Here is an 18048-nt window from a genome sequence, read left to right on the forward strand (position 1 = left end):
TACCCAGAGACTCTCAACTGAGCTGCCATGCTCAGATTCACATATTTCCTCACAAGTATATACCTCCTTCACATATACTGCTACGCCTCCGCCCTTTCTCATTTGCCTGTCCCTTTTAAATAAGTTGTATCCCTGAATCCTAATATTCCAATTGTGAGTGTCATCCCACCAAGTTTCAGTGAGGCCTATTATGTCATAGTCTGCTTCCTTTATTAGGACTTCCAGTTCCTCCTGTTTGTTTCCCATACTCTGTGCATTAGTGTAGAGACATCAGAATTCATGTTTTATGTATCCCGAGGGTTTAGTTTCCGTATAAGCCTGCAAGTTCACATTACCTAGCATATGCACCACTCTGCAAATCTTTATCCCCCGTTTCTGGCATCATACGAGGCTTTGAATTATTGTCTCACTCCCCCATACAATTCAGTTTAAGGCCCTCCTTATTAGGTTGGCAAGGCTGTTACCAAACACCCTTTTCCCTACCACCATAAGGTGCAAACCATTTCTTGATAAAAGAAAAGCGTAAGCCATGGTCCAGAAATCCGAATCTTTCCTGACGACACCATCAATGTAGCCAGTCGTTTATTTGAAGTATTCTTTCTCATCCTAATCCACAGCCTTCAACAGGAAGCACTGATGAAAACACAACCTGTGCGCCCAGTTCCTTCACCTTCTGAACAAGAGGCACATAGTCTTTTCTAATACTTCCAGGGCTAAGACGGGCAGTATCATTCGTTCCCACGTGGATCAGCACAAAAGGATAGTAATCCGTGGGCTTGATAAGTCTTCCAATCCTTTCTGTCATGTGCTGGATGCTTGCAGACAGCAGACCTCTTGGGATGACAGGTCTGGTCGTATGACAGGTCTGGTCGGCACAGTTTGGGCTCCACACCTCTGAGCAAGGAGTCTCCAATCACCACCACCTTCCTCTTCCTATATTGGGGAGCAGAAGCTCTAGGCTTCTTATCCACAGGATCCTGAGAAACTTTCTTCAAGCTTCGTGGAGGCTGGGGAAGTAGCCCTTGTTCTAATGGCTCAGAATCAGTTACTGTGGGGAGTATTGCTGAGCAGCAGGGGCTCAGAACATCTCCTGATTTTCTTTCTCCTTTGGGTTTCTCCTGTGTTGGGTCCTCTTCTAATTGCTGAGATACCGTTTCCTCTCCCTCCTCTTGACCTTTCAAGAGTGCCTCATGTGTTTTGCCAAGAAAATCCTCATCTTCCTTTATACACTGCAGCGTGGACAGTCGTGCCTTCAGTCCCTGTATCTTTTCCTCCAGCAGGGCCACTAACACACTTGCTGCAAGTGTAATTTGTGCTACTCTCAGGTAGAAATACAAACATTCCACAGTCTTTATACGTCACTGCCTCTGCTCCCTCACCAGCCATACTGCTCCAATACATTTCAAAATTTTCTTTATCTTCACTTCTCTTTAAATCTCACTACCAACTGCCACTTGAAACTACTTTTGAGTAACTACCCACCTTTCTACAGAACCCCTGGACTAGACCCCCAGGCTAAGAGCCACAGGCCAAGAGCCCTTCAGCTCGCGCCTCTGGCAAGGATGAACCTTGTAATTTAAAGGCTCAAGCCCCCACCCACCTCTCACTCAACAGCAGAGGGTGGGGCCAGCAATTTAAGGTGAAGGATGGTGGCTCAGTGGTAAAGCATCTGTTTGGTAAGCAGAAGGTCCTAGGGTCAATCCCCGGCATCTCCAACTAAAAAGGGTCCAGGCAAATAGGCGTGAAAAACCTCAGCTTGAGACCCTGGAGAGCTGCTGCCAGTCTGAGTAGACAATTCTGACTTTGATGGACTGAGGGTCTGATTCAGTATAAGGCAGCCACATATGTTCATATGTTCAATTACCCCCAGGCAAACAAGGTCTCCGCACTCAGCAACAGCTATGCAAAAGCAATCAGAAACCCCTCTCCAGCAGGCACCAAGCACTCCACAGTTACCTCCCACAGCAACCCTAGGTAATGCTCCACAGCAGTTTTAGAAAAGCAAATCAAGTCTCACTCACCTTACCAGCAGCTCTGTTCTAGATCCAAACACCTTCTTCTACTGCAGCTGAGCCACTTCTGCCTCTGGCAAGGATGAGCCTTGCAAATTAAAGGCTCAAGTCCCCACCCACCTCTGACTCAACAGCCAGAGCAACAGCAGAGGGTGGGGCCAGCAATTACCTCCAGGCAAACAAGCTCTCCTCACTCAGAAACAGCTTACCAGCAGCTCTGTTCTAGATCCAAACAGCTTCTTCTACTGCAGCTGAGCCACTTCTGCCTCTGACAAGGATGAGCCTTGCAAATTAAAGGCTCAAGCCCCACCTACCTCTGACTCAACAGCCAGAGCAACAGCAGAGGGTGGGGCCAGCTGAAATGGTGTACCTGCTATACCTGCTGAAAAGGCCTTGGATCAGCCATAGATCTGGCAGAGATTGTCCTTGAAAGGGCAGCTTCTGTGAGAGCTTTCTCAGCCCCACCCACCACACAGGGTGTCTGTTTTGGGGGGAGGAAGATAAAGGAGATTGTGAGCCGCTCTGAGACTGAGATTCAGAGTGGAGGGCGGGATATAAATCCAATATCTTCATCTTCTCCTCTTCCTCCTCCTCAGTGGCACTTGTCACTAAGCACTAATAATGAAATACATTAGCGGGGTCCAGTCCATGCTTTTTATACCACTTTGTGAGTGGAGGGGAAGTAGGCAAGACGTTGAAGCTTTACCTCGCATTCCCCACGCTGTGCTTAAATCTAAAATGGCGTTCCTGCTGTCCCTCCCCCGCCCCCGTGCTGGATTCCTTTCGTCGCTTTCCGAAGAGCTGGATGTCGGCTTGCAAAAATTTACTCAGCTTGTTCTACTCTGAAACGTGACCTCCCCAATGGGTTAAGTTTGGAAAATAGAAGCAGACAGCAGGTTGTGGTCGTTAGTGCAGTTCTGGGAATTTCCTGAGGAATTCCATTCCCGTGAGCGAGCCCGCTTGGGTTTGATGAGAAGCAGCCTTTAATGAGAAGAGAAGCAGGAGACGTTGGAGGCCGAAGCCCACCAAGCGCAGCCTCTGAATCATTGCGCCTCTGCTAGTGCATTTAATTGGTGAGTCAGATGAAAACGTATCGCTTTCAGTAAGTGCATTTCCCACAATTAGAAGCAGCTGTTTTTGTCAGGGAAGCAGCTCAGCGCTTGACTTGTTTGCCTCCTCCCTGCCACATCTCAAGCATGTCGGGCAGCAGGGGTCTGCAGAACTTCATTGGGGCTGCGCCAAGGGCAAAGTCCCACGAAACCTTCTTTGTTAATAGCGGCAAAAGTGGCTCAGGCATTGAGTGGACACCGGGGGGGACCTTTGGCCAGCCTTGGCTCCTTGTAGAATGCATGGAGCCACCTAATGATTTCATATCAAATTCTTCCACACAGTTATTACTTCCACATTATAAGTAAGTAAGTATATATTATAATTTTTTTAAAATTAGATATTAATGCAGACAAGAACCTTCACCTGGGAATCTTCACACATGAAGTGCTCCAGCCTGAAGCATCAATGCAGTTTTTTTCTGCTATGAAATTTGGTTTTCACTGTCAGATACTTGTGTGCAGGGGTGGAATTGGAGCAGGAGCTCCTTTGCATATTAGGCCACACACCTCTGATGTAGCCAGTCCTCCAAGAGCTTACGAAAAAGAGCCTTGGAGGTGCTTTGGATAAGGAGGAAGTCTCTAGCTCCATTCTTGGCCTGCTCCTCTGTCTTGTCTGTTTGTAAAGGAGCCTCCATCATTGGGAAGCGTTCGAAAGCGTGATTTCCCCCCACATTTGGAAAATGTGCTGTCTCTTCTGCAACCTTGGCATTCTGCCATCTGGTGGTGCTGCAAGTGTAGACCAAGACTTCAGCTGGAACCTCCTTCGTTTCCCAGCAGAGAGAAGTGGCCTCACTGCGATGGAGCCGAAGAACAAAGCAGAGCACCAGTACCACCTTTAAGACCAACAAAGTTTTATTCAGAACGTAAGCTTTCGTGTGCTCCAAGCACACTTCATCAGGCGAGAAATCAGGTACAGACTGTGTGCAGGGCTATATATAACTGGTAGGCAGTGGTTTAGAATGCAGAATGGTACAGATTTAAGATCCAGTGGCAGAATAGTAAAATTAACAAATTGAGCAAACCTTTGATCTGGGTAGCATCTTAAATTTGTACCGTTTTGCGTTATAAACCACTACCTACCAGTTATATATAGCCCTGCGCGCTGTACCTGATTGCTCGTCTGATGAAGTGTGCTTGGAGCACACGAAAGCTTACGTTCTGCCGTGAGAGCCCTCTCAGCCCCACCCACCTCACAGGGTGTCTGTTGTGGGGGGAGAAGATAGAGGAGATTGTAAACCACTCTGAGTCTGGTTCAGAGAGAAGGGCGGGGTATAAATCTGCAGTTCTTCTTCTGAATAAAACTTTGTTGGTCTCAAAGGTGCACTTGACTCCTGCTTTGTTCTACTGCTTCAGACCAACTCGGCTGCCCACTGAGATGGAGCAGAGTCTTCTTCACCTAGTCTTCTCCGAGCCAGCATCTGTGGCCGGCTGTAGGCTTTTCTCCTCCCTTGCAAGGGTCCCCGTTGAGCCTTGATATACCAGAACCCTCCTCTTCCACTAGAGACATAACATTTCCGGAAATGTTGACACTGTGTTGACTCAATTTTTCTTTTAACCCACCCCTTTAAAAAAAAATGACATATAGAAGAAGAAGAATTGCAGATTTATACCCGCTGCTGCTGCTGCTGCTGCTGTGGAGGAGGAGACGACTGCAGATTTATACCCCGCCCTTCTCCCTGAATCAGAGACTCACGATGGTTTACAATCTCCTATATCTTCTCCTCCACAACAGACACCCTGTGAGGTGGGTGGGGCTGAGAGGGCTCTCACAGCAGCTGCCCTTTCAAGGACAACCTCTGCCAGAGCTAGGGCTAACCCAAAGCCATTCCAGCAGGTGCAAGTGGAGGCGTGGGGACTCAAACCCGGTTCTCCCAGATAAGAGTCCACGCGCTTAACCACTACACCAAAGTGGCTCCCATTATATAGCAATGCTTGTTGAAATTAAATGCTCTTATTTTAAGAATGTGAGGATTTAGGGGGCAGAATTGTGGCCTCTGATTGTATTTAGTGACATTTAACAGTATAAATGCCTTCATTCACAATGACTACAGACATACCCAAGTGGTAGAAATGATGGTAAGCCATGAGATTCGTTTGTTTCTATCGTGAAACAAAGAGATGAAAATAGAAGCTGTTGACAGAGTAGTCAACAAAAGTAAAACTGCATTAGCTGTCCTTTGTACTGTTATGTAGACGTCAGTGCATGAGAATGGGGGGAAAATCTTGTCCTTTTAGAGGGAAAGCTCAGCAAATCTCTTGTGTTATTCAGGATCAGCAGTGATTTCTAATATCATTTACGCTTTGTTAACATGCAAGTGTCAGAACAACATAGTTATTTATGTTTTTAAGTATTCTCATACATCCCAGTATCTATTATATCCTTGGAATTAATAATAGAATTTACTTCTGTTTCTCAGATCAGAAACATGGCCTGTGAAAAGTCCTCGGCTGCTTGCTTTGAGTGTCTTAGGGAGGTTTTCGTGTGCTTGTGAATTCCTTCCACATTCGTGCCATGCAGGGCTTCTTTTGTGCAGGAACACAGTTCTGGCTGGCTTGGCATCAGGGATCTGGCCTGATATGCAAATGAGTTCCTGCTGGGTGTTCTACATAAAAAGCCCTGCGTGAAATAATGGTGATGCCAGGGGGTGTGGCCTAATATGCAAATGAGTTCCTGCTGGGCCTTTTCTTTAAAAAAACCACCTGGTTCTATGAATTTCTGTGTGTGTGCTTTCATCTCCCCGCCCCAATGCAGAAGATAGAGGAATCTTTGGGAAATGTAAAAGAAAGGTCAGAGCCCATGTCTATCATATGGCCTTTGATAGTGCAGGATCTTTGAGCTGGGCAGACTCTTGTATTTTGCAGCATTTGAAAACGCTGTTCCACCATCAGATCCTGAAACTTTGGGTATCTGGTCAACTACTGTCCCAGTTTCACCATCATTTACACTGGTGCCTTTGAATTGAGGGCCAAAGCAATGCAGCAGTTTGATTTGCCGTTTAATAATATTAAAAGCAGCATTTTAAATTATTTAAGTATGGCATTCTGAAAAAAAGTTTTCCGACGTGTGCCCCCATTTTTTTTCCGTTTCCCCCTATTTCAAGCGTCTAGCAGAAATATCAGGCCCCCGAGCAACTGGCTGTCATCTGCTTCCTTTTCCCTTGCTCAATTGCACACGCACACACAACACACACACACATTTCTATTCCCATCACAGAGCTATCAGGAAAAGCCTTTTCTGGGCCCTTGCAGATTGCAGTGGACGTGACGCCAGATACATTGGCTAAGTTACCTGCGAGAGTTTTGCAGATTCTTCCAGCATCTCTTCTGGCGATTGGCTGCCTGTTCCATTTTTGCACAGGAGAAACTGAGGCTAGTGGCTTGGCCCAAGTCTGCAGACATATTTGCAGGCAGAGCCTCTCTTGCACATTTGCCATTAGCAACAGCCCCCTCCACTTTCAGAGCTGCCTTGAGCCTTTCTGAAGGGGACAGAGTGGAAAATGGCATCTTGTGCCTTTGCGTGGCAAGCTCCTAGTGAAACATTTGGTAAATGCCAGATGATCAGCTTGCCAGGTGAAGAAGCTTGTTTACTTAAATGTAGGTTAGAGCACTATCGGCGCAGCCTTGTTTCCCCCCTAAAAGCTCATTAGATAAGCCTGGGTAAGCCATTTTCTCTTAGCTTCTCCTACCGTGCAGGGTTGGTTGTCAGGATAAAATGGGGGAAGGGAGAACTGTATGCTCTGTCCTTGGGAGAATAGTCAAATAGGAACACACTCGACAGACGGTGGGTGCTGCCTAGTTTTGTAATATTCCATGGCTGCCTCTGCTCTTTCCTTGGGTATTGCTTCATTTTTGTGTGCCACTGTGTGACACAGAGTGTTGGGCTGGATGGGCCATTGGCCTGACCCAGCATGGCTTCTCTTATGTTCTTATGGCCACTGTGTGACACAGAGTGTTGGACTGGATGGGCCACTGGCCTGACCCAACATGGCTTCTCTTATGTTCTTATGTTTCGTACACAAAAGGAAGAAGAAAAACTCTACTTCCTGATTCTTTGTTGACAGTTGTAAATAATTGAATGGGAGGTTGAAATAGTCTCCTATTGTGTAAAGTGTAATAAGTTATTTAAATTATTTGTACGTATCCTCCTTACGTATCCTTCACTAAAGTTGCTGCTGTTAAAAAACTTATACTACCCATGTACAGAAAAAAGAAAGGGAGAACTCCCCACGCACTTCTCTGTATATATAAATACTATCCAGTTCCCTTACCAAGAAAGAGAGCTGAAGGACCTAACCTGGATAGCTCATGCAAGCCTGATCTTGTCAGATTTGGAAGCTAAGCAGTGTTGACTCTGGCAAGTGTTTGGATGGGAGACCTCCTTGGAATACCAGCTGTCGGGAGGACGGGGGTAAGCCTGTTTTCAGCCACCTCTGAATATCCTCCAGGCCCCTAGTACGGTTAGTCACCAGAGGTCACAGTGACTTCCATTTGCACATATACAAGCACACACAAATACAAAAAGGAAATGAAGACATAAAAAAAAGAAAGAAGTGAAGATAAGGTTAGAGGGCCATATTAAGGCGGGGTGGGTGGGAATTAGGCTCAAATAGTAACTCAGCTGCAAAGCTCCCTGGGTGATCTTGAGTCAGTCATCTTCTGTCAGCTCAACCTGCCTCGCAAGGATGTTGGGGAAATGAATGAGGTTGGAGAGAACCACGTATGCCACTCTGTCTGTGAAGGTGGCTGAGAGTAATGACATGATACATTTGCTGAGTTTCTCGGTAAAGGAGAAACAGCCTGTCAGTGCACAAAGGAGACGTTTTATAAATCAACCAAAAATGTCTCGTTAAAACTGCATGCATATAAATCTTTCAAAGGACTTTTGCTATTAATAAAGTCTGAAAAGTACGGAGAGAGGAAGAGGAAGACGTCCACAAGTTTGTGGTGGGAAGAAGGGACACCTGCTCAGCGGCTTCGATGGCTACTACAGATCCAGCCACGTGGGAAACGTGAGGGACAGCTTCTCTCTTAATAAAAACACCAGTTATCACACAAGTGCTGAGTGTGAAGGAGCAACTGACCCCGAGCAGACTTTGCGCCACTGAGCATAAATCCCATGTGCATCTGCTGGCCCTGAGCGGCCCTCCAGATGTTCTGCTTAGCATGTTGTGATTCCTACTGCCCACTCCTCCACTTACAGCTGCTGGAATAGCCTTGGGTTAGCTGTAGCTATCGCAGGAGTTGTCCTTGAAAGGGCAGCAGCTGTGAGAGCCCTCTCAGCCCCACCCACCTCACAGGGTGTCTTGTGGAGGAGAAGATATAGGAGATTGTAAACCACCGTGAGTCTCTAATTCAGGGAGAAGGGCGGGGTATAAATCTGCAGTCGTCTCCTCCTCCACAGCAGCAGCAGTGGGAAGTCTGAGGGTGTCAAAGTCTGTTTCTTTGGTGGTCCACAGACTTCCATGGAGTCCCTTGGCATTAGACATGTAACATGATGCACCGTTTTTGGGCAGTTCAGCTTGCAATGTAGGAAGGCAGGAGAAGAGTGAAAGCAGCAGTATGGCAGTGAGGTTCATTAAACCAGATGTGCCAGATGTCTTTCAGTGGAAGGGTAGATGGGACAGGAATTGAGAGGGGAGGGGATGTGACGGTGGGGAGTCCCTCTTAAGTGGTGATTAGAGGCTACCGACATCTGGTTGAAAACACTTGCCTCTGACCTGCGGGTGTCTTCCCCTGGAATTGCTTCCTGCTTTTCAGCTGCTTCTACCAGTCAAACATATCTGAGCCACTTCTGGATCTTTGATTAATCACCACGATCGTTATAGCGTACCACATTACAAGGTAACACGACCCCAAAAGAGCAGTTCATCTGTCTGCCCTGAAGAGCATATACTGCCTGAATTATGGTGGTAGAGGAGGCAAAGAAGGGAGGCGGGGGAAGAGGCGAGATCCACACATGCTGAGTGTGAGCAAATGCAGTGACACATGCTTAGACCATTTCAGCTGGCACAGGAGGGCTGAATCCCAAACAGGAAACCAAATCCATATCATAACTTTGATCGCTGCTAGAAAGAGTCATAGAATCATAGAGTTGGAAGGGACCTCCAGGGTCATCTAGTCCACTGGGGAGGGACAGTGGCTCATTGGTAGAGCATCTGCTTGGTAAGCAGAAGGTCCCAGGTTCAATCCACAACTTCTCCAACTAAAAAGAGTCCAGGCAAGCAGGCGTGAAAAACCTCAGCTGGAGACCCTGGAGAGCCCCTGCCAGTCTGAGTAGACAATACTGACTTTGATGGACCAAGGGTCTGATTCGGTAGAAGGCAGCTTCATTTAGGGGAGGGACGGTGGCTCATTGGTAGAGCATCTGCTTGGTAAGCAGAAGGTCCCAGGTTCAATCCACAACGTCTCCAACTAAAAAGAGTCCAAGCAAGCAGGCGTGAATAACCTCAGCTGGAGACCCTGGAGAGCCGCTGCCAGTCTGAGTAGACAATACTGACTTTGATGGACCGAGGGTCTGATTCAGTATAAGGCAGCTTCATGTGTTCAACCCCCTGCACAGTGCAGGAAACTCACAAATACCTCCCCCTATATTCACAGGATCTTCATTGATGATGACGATACTGGATTTATATCCCACCCTCCACTCCGCATCTCAGAGTCTCAGAGCAGCCACAATCTCCTTTACCTTCCTCCCCCACAACAAACACCCTGTAAGGTGGGTGGGGCTGAGAGGGCTCTCACAGCAGCTGTCCTTTCAAGGACAACCTCTGCCAGAGCTATGACTGACCCAAGGCCATTCCAGCAGCTGCAAGTGGAGGAGTGGGAAATCAAACCCGGTTCTCCCAGATAAGAGTCCGCGCACTTAACCTCTACAAACTGGCTCTAAACTGCTATTAGATGGCCATCTAGCCTCTGTTTAAAAACCTCCAAGGAAGGAGAGACCACCACTTCCTGAGGAAGCCTGTTCCACTGAGGAACCACTCTAACGGCCAGCAAGTTCTTCCTAATGTTGAGCTGGAAACTCTTTTGATTTAATTTCAACCCATTGGTTCTTGTTCAACCGTCTGGGGCCACAGAAAACAATTCCACACCATCCTCTATAGGACAGCCCTTCAAGTACTTGAAGATGGTGATCCTATCATCTCTCAGCCACCTCCTCTCCAGGCTAAACGTGCCCAGCTCCTTCGACCTTTCCTCATAGGACTTGATCTCCATACCCCTCATCATCTTCGTTGCCCTCCTCTGAACCCGTTCCAGCTTGTCTGTATCCTTCTTAAAATGTGGTACCCAAAACTGAGGTCCAAGTGAGGTCTTACCAGAGCAGAGTAACGCAATGCCATCACCTCACGTGCTGTGGACACTATACTTCTGTTGATGCAGCCCAAAATTGCATTTGCGTTTTTCTCCACCAGATCACACTGTTGGCTCATGTTCAGCGTATGGTCCACTAAGCCCCTAGATCCTTTTTGCACATACTACCGCTAAGACAAGTCTCCCCCATTCTATAGCCATGCATTGGATTTTTCCTACCTAAGTGTCATTGAATTGCAGCCAACTTAATGGTGACCCAGTAGGATTTTCAGAGTAAGAGATGTTCAGAGGTGCTTTGCATACCACTGCCTAGGGACCGTTGCATACCACTGCCTAGGGATCTTGGACTTCCTTGGAGGGCTCCCTGCCAAGTATTAACCAGGGCTGACCCTGCTTAGCTTCTGTGACCTGACAAGATCAGGCTTTCCTGGGCCATCCAAGTCAAGGCAGTACCTTGAATTAGGGCCCAGCAACATGACACAGAACGGTGTGCAAGTTTTTGAGCTCATCAGAAGCCTTCTACCAGAGAGAGGGCCTTCTCGGTAGCAGCCCCCTACTGGTGGAACCAGCTACCAGAGCAAGTGAGGACCTTGCGAGACCTCACCCTGCAGGGCCTGTAAAACCACCCTCTTCCGGTTAGCCTTTAACTGATCCGGAGATACCGTCATTGTGGGAGAAAATGTAAGACTACTGAAGCCATCAGAAGCGAAAGAACTATATATGATATCAGCACCGGATTATTTTAATGATGGTTTTAATTATTGAATTTTAAATTGTCGTATTAATGTTATGTAATTTTTAAATTGATTGTTTTCATTTATTGTTGTGAGCTGCCCCGATCCTGCTCCGGTGGGGAGGGTGTAAGTCTATATGTTACAATTTTTTTAAAAAAAAAAGATCTTAGGATTTTCCAAACCGAGACCTTAAGTCCTTGCCTTGTCAGCCTTCAGTGTTGGATGATGACAGAGTCACAGTTTAATTATTGTAGGTGTTTAGAATCCAGCATTTGAATTCTGGGAAGAAGATACAGTGTCACTCAAAAAGAGGGCTAAGCCATTAGTTCTCAAACTGGGGCATTGCGGGGTTCAAAGGTTTGAACCCTTTGACTCTCGGCCGTATGCTGATAAGCTGACTGCCTCCTGGCAGAGGGTCCCACCTGGGCCGTGTTGGATTCGTGGTGGTGACAGCGATCCCTTCACTCCTTATGCCGAAGGCATTTGGCAGTAATAATTTGTCCATTGATAAAATCACAAAACAAAACGTCATCCCCCTTTTTTGGGGGGAAACCATCCCAAACAAAGCAATGTGCAAGGTTTAGAGTTCTGCAGGACTCCGCATCTGTTGTTAACTTTAGGACACGTTGTACCCAGTGAAGGCAGCAAAGTTTTCTGTGCAGGATGCTGATGAAGAGGCCTTCAGATCATAGTCAGATCTTTTCCCCTCTCACTGACTCTTTTTTTCTTCTTAACTGTCCTGATGAAGCATTTTGTGCAGCTTGAAAGCTCGCACACTCTGTGTTCTTTTGTTTGGTTTCGAGATATTACATGGCATTTGTTTTTGCATTTTGCTATGGACCAGTGCAAAATCTCAGTGTCCCCATTTTCTGTGCAGAACAGGCGCAAAGCCCTTGACTCTCTCTTTGATTGCCCTTCCCACGTTGCTCCCGGTTTTCGGTTCTATGCATGACCATACATCCTTTTAGACTGCTGCAGGGCGCAACCCTTCCTTCCTCACCCTCTCATCGACAAAACCTCTGGGTCACGCTCTAGTCATCGCTCACCTTGACTGGTGTGACCTCTTCTCTGGCCCTCAGCTGTTCTGCTGTTTCCCCTGTGCCTCTGTCCAGCATTCTGCTGTCAGAATCTTTCCCCCAGCACATCACTCTGACCGCTTGACGCAGCTCCTTAAATCCTTGTACCGGCATCCTGCTACTCCCAGCTCCATCAGGTATGCATACACAAACGCACCTTGTTCTTCTCTTCAGAGCCCATGACCGTCCTTTCCTGTCCTTTATTTCTCTGCTCTCACATCCTAGTACCTCTCTGCCCATGACCTTCACTCCTTCAACTATTCAGAGGTCTCCCACTCTGTCGGAGGGCTCTGACCTTTCTCCTTCGGCTGCCCGTTGTGCCTGGATTGGTTGGTGAGAACATCTGCAGGATACCACGTCACTTTCTCCAAATGCCTTCTCAGACTCCAGTTTTCCTATGAATCTTCAGCATAACCTTTAGTCCATGGGCTGTCGAACTCATTTGTTATGCGGGCCGGATCTGACATAAATGAGGCCTTGTGGGGTCGGGCTGTGCGTGTCATAAAATGTAATGCCACGTGTCAGAGATATAAACTTTATAAAGGACACAGACAAACACAAAGATTTTTTTTAAAAAAAAAACTTTAAAAAACATTAGCACTTGTTGGTCGAGAGCCAGCTTGGTGTAGTAGCAAAGTGTGCAGACTCTTATCTGGGAGAACCGAGTTTGATTCCCCACTTTTCCACTTGCAGCTGCTGGAATGGTCTTGGGTCAGCCATAGCTCTGGCAGAGCTTGTCCTTGAAAGGGCAGCTGCTGGGAGAGCCCTCTCAGCCCCACCCACCTCACAGGGTGTCTGTTGTGGGGGAGGAAGATAAAGAAAATTGTGAGCCGCTCTGAGACTCAGATTTGGAGTGGAGGGTGGGAAATAAATCCAATATCATCATCATCTTCTTAAAGGTGCTTTCTTTATATCTCTCCTATGTGATCCTGGGAACTGGGTAAAGGAAGCTCTGGCTCTTTCCTTCCTTCCCCAGGGGACCAGGAGGGGGAAGAGCCTCAGCCAATAGAAGGAAGAGAGGCTTGGCTCAGTAGCTCTGCTGTGCAATTGTGATAGCCTAGCAAAGCAAGCTCTTCCTTCCCCCCCTTCCTCCGCAAGGGAGGCGTCTCAGCCAATGGAGAAAATGGAGGATTTGCTCTGTAGCTCTTGTATGGTTGAGCAAGCCTGGCAAAGCAACCTGTGATGCAGAAGGAAGCAGACAACAGCCTGTTGCTTGGGGGCCTGATATGAGCCCTCCAGGGGCCTGATTCATCCCCTGGGCCGCATGTTTGACACCCCTGCTTTGTTCCTTCATTTTCAACTGGGGGTGGGGGGAAGAGCCAAACTAGTCATGTCTGACAAGAGTTGGGACACAGGTGCCTGTCATGCAGGTACTGTCAAACTGAAGAACTGGGCAGTTTACCTTAAAACGACTCCATTGGGCTGTGAGGATGGAAGGGGCTTCTCTCCCATTCATTTTCGCCTGTGAAAACAGCTGCAAGGGAGCCAGAGAAAGGAACAAACAGGGCTTCGTCCAACAGCTGTTTCTGCTGGTGAAAAAGATGCAGAAGAGAAGCCTGAAGTTCCTCCCCTTCCCCCTCACATCACTCCACAGCCCCATGGAGTGATATTAAGGTAAAGTTCACTGTTCTTTGGTGTGACATAGAGTCGGTATCCCAACTTATGACACATAAGCTTGGCTCTAAGCTTCAGGATGCATAATTGCATTGTGTCTTCTTTCCCTGTTTAGCCTTCCCTCTGCCCCCATTTGTTGTTCCCCCTTGCGTTGAATTTTAAACTGTAAGCTCCTCAGGGGCAGGAGACTGGGCATTTGTATTCTGCGAAGCACAATGCACCTGGATGGCTACAAAATAAGAGTAGGATCAAGGGGACTCCCCCCCCCCTTGTGGTCTTTCCTTTTTATGATCTTCAGGTGGAGGGTCAGGGCAATGCTGTTTCATTCTTCTGAACAGCCATGTTGAAGCAAACCAAAGGTCCTCCATCTTAATAATCCATCCTGTTTCTGACAGTGGCCAACCAGGTCGCGCATAATCCCCGAGTCCTACAAGCAGGCGAAGAAGGTCCGAGACTCACCCTATTGTTAGTGCTCTCGTCATTAACATTCAGCGCATTTTAGATGATCAGTGCCAGGGCTTTTTTTTGTAGGAAGAACATTTTTGCAGATTAGGCCACACACCCCTGATGTAGCCAATCCTCCTGGAGCTTACAGTAGGCCCTGTACTAAGAGCCCTGTAAGCTCTTGGAGGATTGGCTACGTCAGGGGTACGTGGCCTAATATGCAAAGGAGTTCCTGCTACAAAAAACCCCCTGATCAGTACCCTAATCTGCAGACTGGCTGTGGGCTCGGGAGCCATAGAAAGCAGAGCAGATTTAGAGATGGACAGGTAGGGATTTTAGCTTAGCCAAAGGGTGATTAACACATGGAATTCACTGCCACAGGAGGTGGCGGCGGCTACAGGCATAGCCAGCTTCAAGAGGGGATTGGATAAACTTCTGGAGAAGAGGTTCATCAGTGGCTATTAGCCGGGGCAGCGGTGCTCTGTATTCTTGGTGCTTGGGAGGGGCAACAGTGAGAGAGCTTCTAGTGTCCTGGCCCCACTGATGGACCTTCTGATGGCACCTGGGTTTTTTGGCCACTGTGTGACAGAGTGTTGGACTGGATGGGCCATTGGCCTGATCCAGCATGGCTTCTCTTTTGTTCTTATGTTTTTAATGGCCCTCCTGGGTCAAACCAAAGGTTTGTTTGGTCCAGTGTCCTGTTTCCCACAGTGGCCGGCAAGGTGCCTCTGGAAGCAAACAGGGCAGGAAGGCCACAGCTCTACCCTTCAACATAACCTGTTGCCTCTTTGCACCTAGCAGTCAGAGTTCTGCCTGTGAATATAAAGTTTCCGTATAAGTCTTAACGGCTTAACAGTTATAGATAGACCTCCCCTGCTCTATGAATGTGTCTCTCGCCTGCTACCACCATCAAGTCCTAGAATTGGGTGAGAGAGAAAATGTTCTCTTTCTCCTCTGGGTTGAATTTCCGTGCACCGGGCATAATTTAACTGGCGCTCTTTGCTTCCTCGCCTGATCACCTGGAGGCGATTCTTACTCAGTGCAAGCGAGCAACGAGCGTTTTTTCCCCTGTCTTGGTGCCAGCGTAGAAACTTGCAACCTAGGGCGAGTACGATAAGCCATCACTTCCAAACGAAAAATGAAGGCTTTTTAGAAGTGCCCCGAGATGCTTTTCCGGTGGGACTTAACGTATTTAAATTTGAACCAAACTGATACGACCAGCCTTTGGTCTTTAAACATCTGGAGGACAGCTTGCATGGTAATGGAGCTGCTAAGCTGAGCCCCCCCAGGGCGGTGTTGCAGAATACGTTGTGGGAATATAAGGATACGTGCTGAGTGTAATGCCCAGGAACCCTTGGACTTCCCATGTTAGAAGCGGCGTAGCAGAGGGGTCCCTGACCTTTTTGAGCCTATGGGCACCTTTGGAGTTTTGACACAGGGCAGTGGGCACAACCACAAAATGGCTGTTTCAGGAGGTGGCACCAACTACCAAATGTCTGGGAGCAAAACTAACTCTCCTAGTAAGTCTTTAGAAAGGTGGGTGGGGCTCAGCAGAACTTCTGCCTAACACTTGGGGGTGGGATTCCACGGTGCCCAGCGGGCACTGCCTTGGGGACCCGTAGCCTAGCATCTTCAGGTATTGTGAGCGGAAGGCCTTGATGCCAAACCGCAGCAGGGGGAATCTGGCTTCACTTTCTGACAGGCCTGCTGGTTGTGGGAGTGGGGCAGTGCCGACAGGCCCTGGATCTCTGGTTTTTGAGACATACATGGTGAAAAGCAGGGCTTTTTTTTTTTGAGCAGGAATGAAGTTCTGGCTGGCTTGGTGTCAGGGGGTGTGGCCTAATATTTAAATGAATTCCTGCTGGGTTTTTTTCTACAAAAAAAGCCCTGTGTGAAACAATGGTCACATCAGGGTGTGTGGCCTAATATGCCAATGAATTCTTGCTGGGCTTTTTCTGCCAAAAAAGCCCTGGCGAGAAGAATTTTAGCAGCAAAGTGGGTTTGATTTGCTGGCAGTTCACATGGCAATGAAATCCGTTCCAACTGGACCTACCCATCAATCCCTATGCTGGAAGGCAAGTCTTCTGACCTGCTTGTTTTCACTTGGCAAGATCGATAGCACACTATTCCATGATTAACACATGGAATTCACTGCCACAGGAGGTGGTGGCGGCTGCAAGCATAGCCAGCTTCAAAAGGGAATTGGATTAACATATGGAACAGAGGTCCATCAGTGGCTATTAGCCACAGCATATTGTTGGAACTCTCTGTCTGGGGCAGTGATGCTCTGTATTCTTGGTGCTTGGGTGGGAGGGCTTCTAGTGCCCTGGCCTCACTGATGGACCTCCTGATGGCACCTGGTTTTTTTTGCCACTGTGTGACACAGAGTGTTGGATGGGCCATTGGCCTGATCCAACATGGCTTCTCTTACGTTCTCTTATCCATGTGTTCCAAGCAACTAACAGAACTGCCATTACTTAAAAACACCTTGGTTTAGAGTTCTGAGTGTGCACAGGGAGGATAATCTAGGAGGCAGTTCTCAGTTAGCTGGATTTTGGCCACTTGTTTGGTTGCTGATGGTCGAAGGACTTCGAGTGGCAGCTGCAATGGTGCGGGAAAAATGGCTTTCTGCGTCCCTCCTGCTGCTGATAAATGATGGCACATTGATCCTTTTGCAACAGCCTTTGTGTTCCTTTGGTAGACGTGGCTAAGTACTTTCTTTAACTTTCCGCCCTGCTTGTTCCTTCCCCAGGCACGCTTCCAGCACAGGACAAGCCCTCGCAGAGGCCAACGGAGACCACCAGCTGCAGCCCTTCCAGAAAGAGGTCTTCATCGGAAAGCACATCTTCTACAGGCAAATAATTTCTCCTCCTCCTCCTTGCAAACGCCATACTTGAGTGTTTTCCTGCTCACAGGCCTTCTGGCAAGGCTGGCCAGTTTTAAGGACTGGCAGCTAGACAGCCTGCAGGCAGGAGCTGGACCTGGGTCAGGCCTTCTCGCAACTGCCTCCTCCTCAAGGGGCATTTCCCGCAGCGATTCCCAGCTGTCTTCCATGCCGGCTCCGGAATGGTTGAAGTTGAGAGGGTGGGGAAGGAGGAATGGGCGGGATCGCTTTTAGAATCCTGGAATCACAGAGTTGGAAGGGGCCGCTCAGGCCGTCTAGTCCAACCCCCTGCTCAGTGGAGGAGCAGGGTGACCAGACTTGCTTCACGTAAGACCCACGTAGAGTAAACGCCAGATGTTTGAGAGCCGCAAGACATGAGTGTCAGATGTTTGAGAGCCACAAGAGGGAGGGAGGGAAGGAATAATAGAACTGTAGAGTTGGAAGGGACCTCCGGGGCCATCTAGTCCAACCCCCTGCACAATTATTACTATTAGGTATTATTTGATGTATTTGATTTATATCCCCCCCCCCCCCCGAGGCAGGCTCAGGGCGGCTCACAGATTTAAGGTCGCACAGTTACATTGTGTGACCAAATAAAATAAAACAGCAATAAAAGCATGCCACATAAAACATCCTAAAAACATCTACTTATACTGGTATCAAGGTTTCAGGCAGCGATCTAAATGGTGGTTAGCCATCCTAAGAGGTCCTAGGATCGTGATAGCATGAAGAGGTAGACCGTCGGTGATGTTTCTATGGGCCAGTCCCGCTGCTGCAGATGTTATCATTATGAGAATGCCTGGTGGAAGAGTGCCGTTTTGCAGGCCCTGCGGAACTGTGGAAGCTCTCTCAGGGCCCTGATCT

The 18048-nt window shown here is 48.0% G+C and overlaps 1 protein-coding gene across 1 annotated transcript in view; it reads left to right on the top strand.

Annotated features, from left to right (window-relative positions):
• Positions 1-18048, top strand: part of ASH1L (ASH1 like histone lysine methyltransferase) — a 135561-nt gene that overhangs the window by 38759 nt on the left and 78754 nt on the right. Inside the window, 1 exon segment of the mRNA XM_060255104.1 lies at positions 17053-17154. Coding sequence (XP_060111087.1) covers positions 17053-17154 — 102 coding nt within the window.

Source organism: Heteronotia binoei, chromosome 1 (assembly GCF_032191835.1).
Source record: "Heteronotia binoei isolate CCM8104 ecotype False Entrance Well chromosome 1, APGP_CSIRO_Hbin_v1, whole genome shotgun sequence".
NCBI classification, from domain to species: domain Eukaryota; kingdom Metazoa; phylum Chordata; class Lepidosauria; order Squamata; family Gekkonidae; genus Heteronotia; species Heteronotia binoei.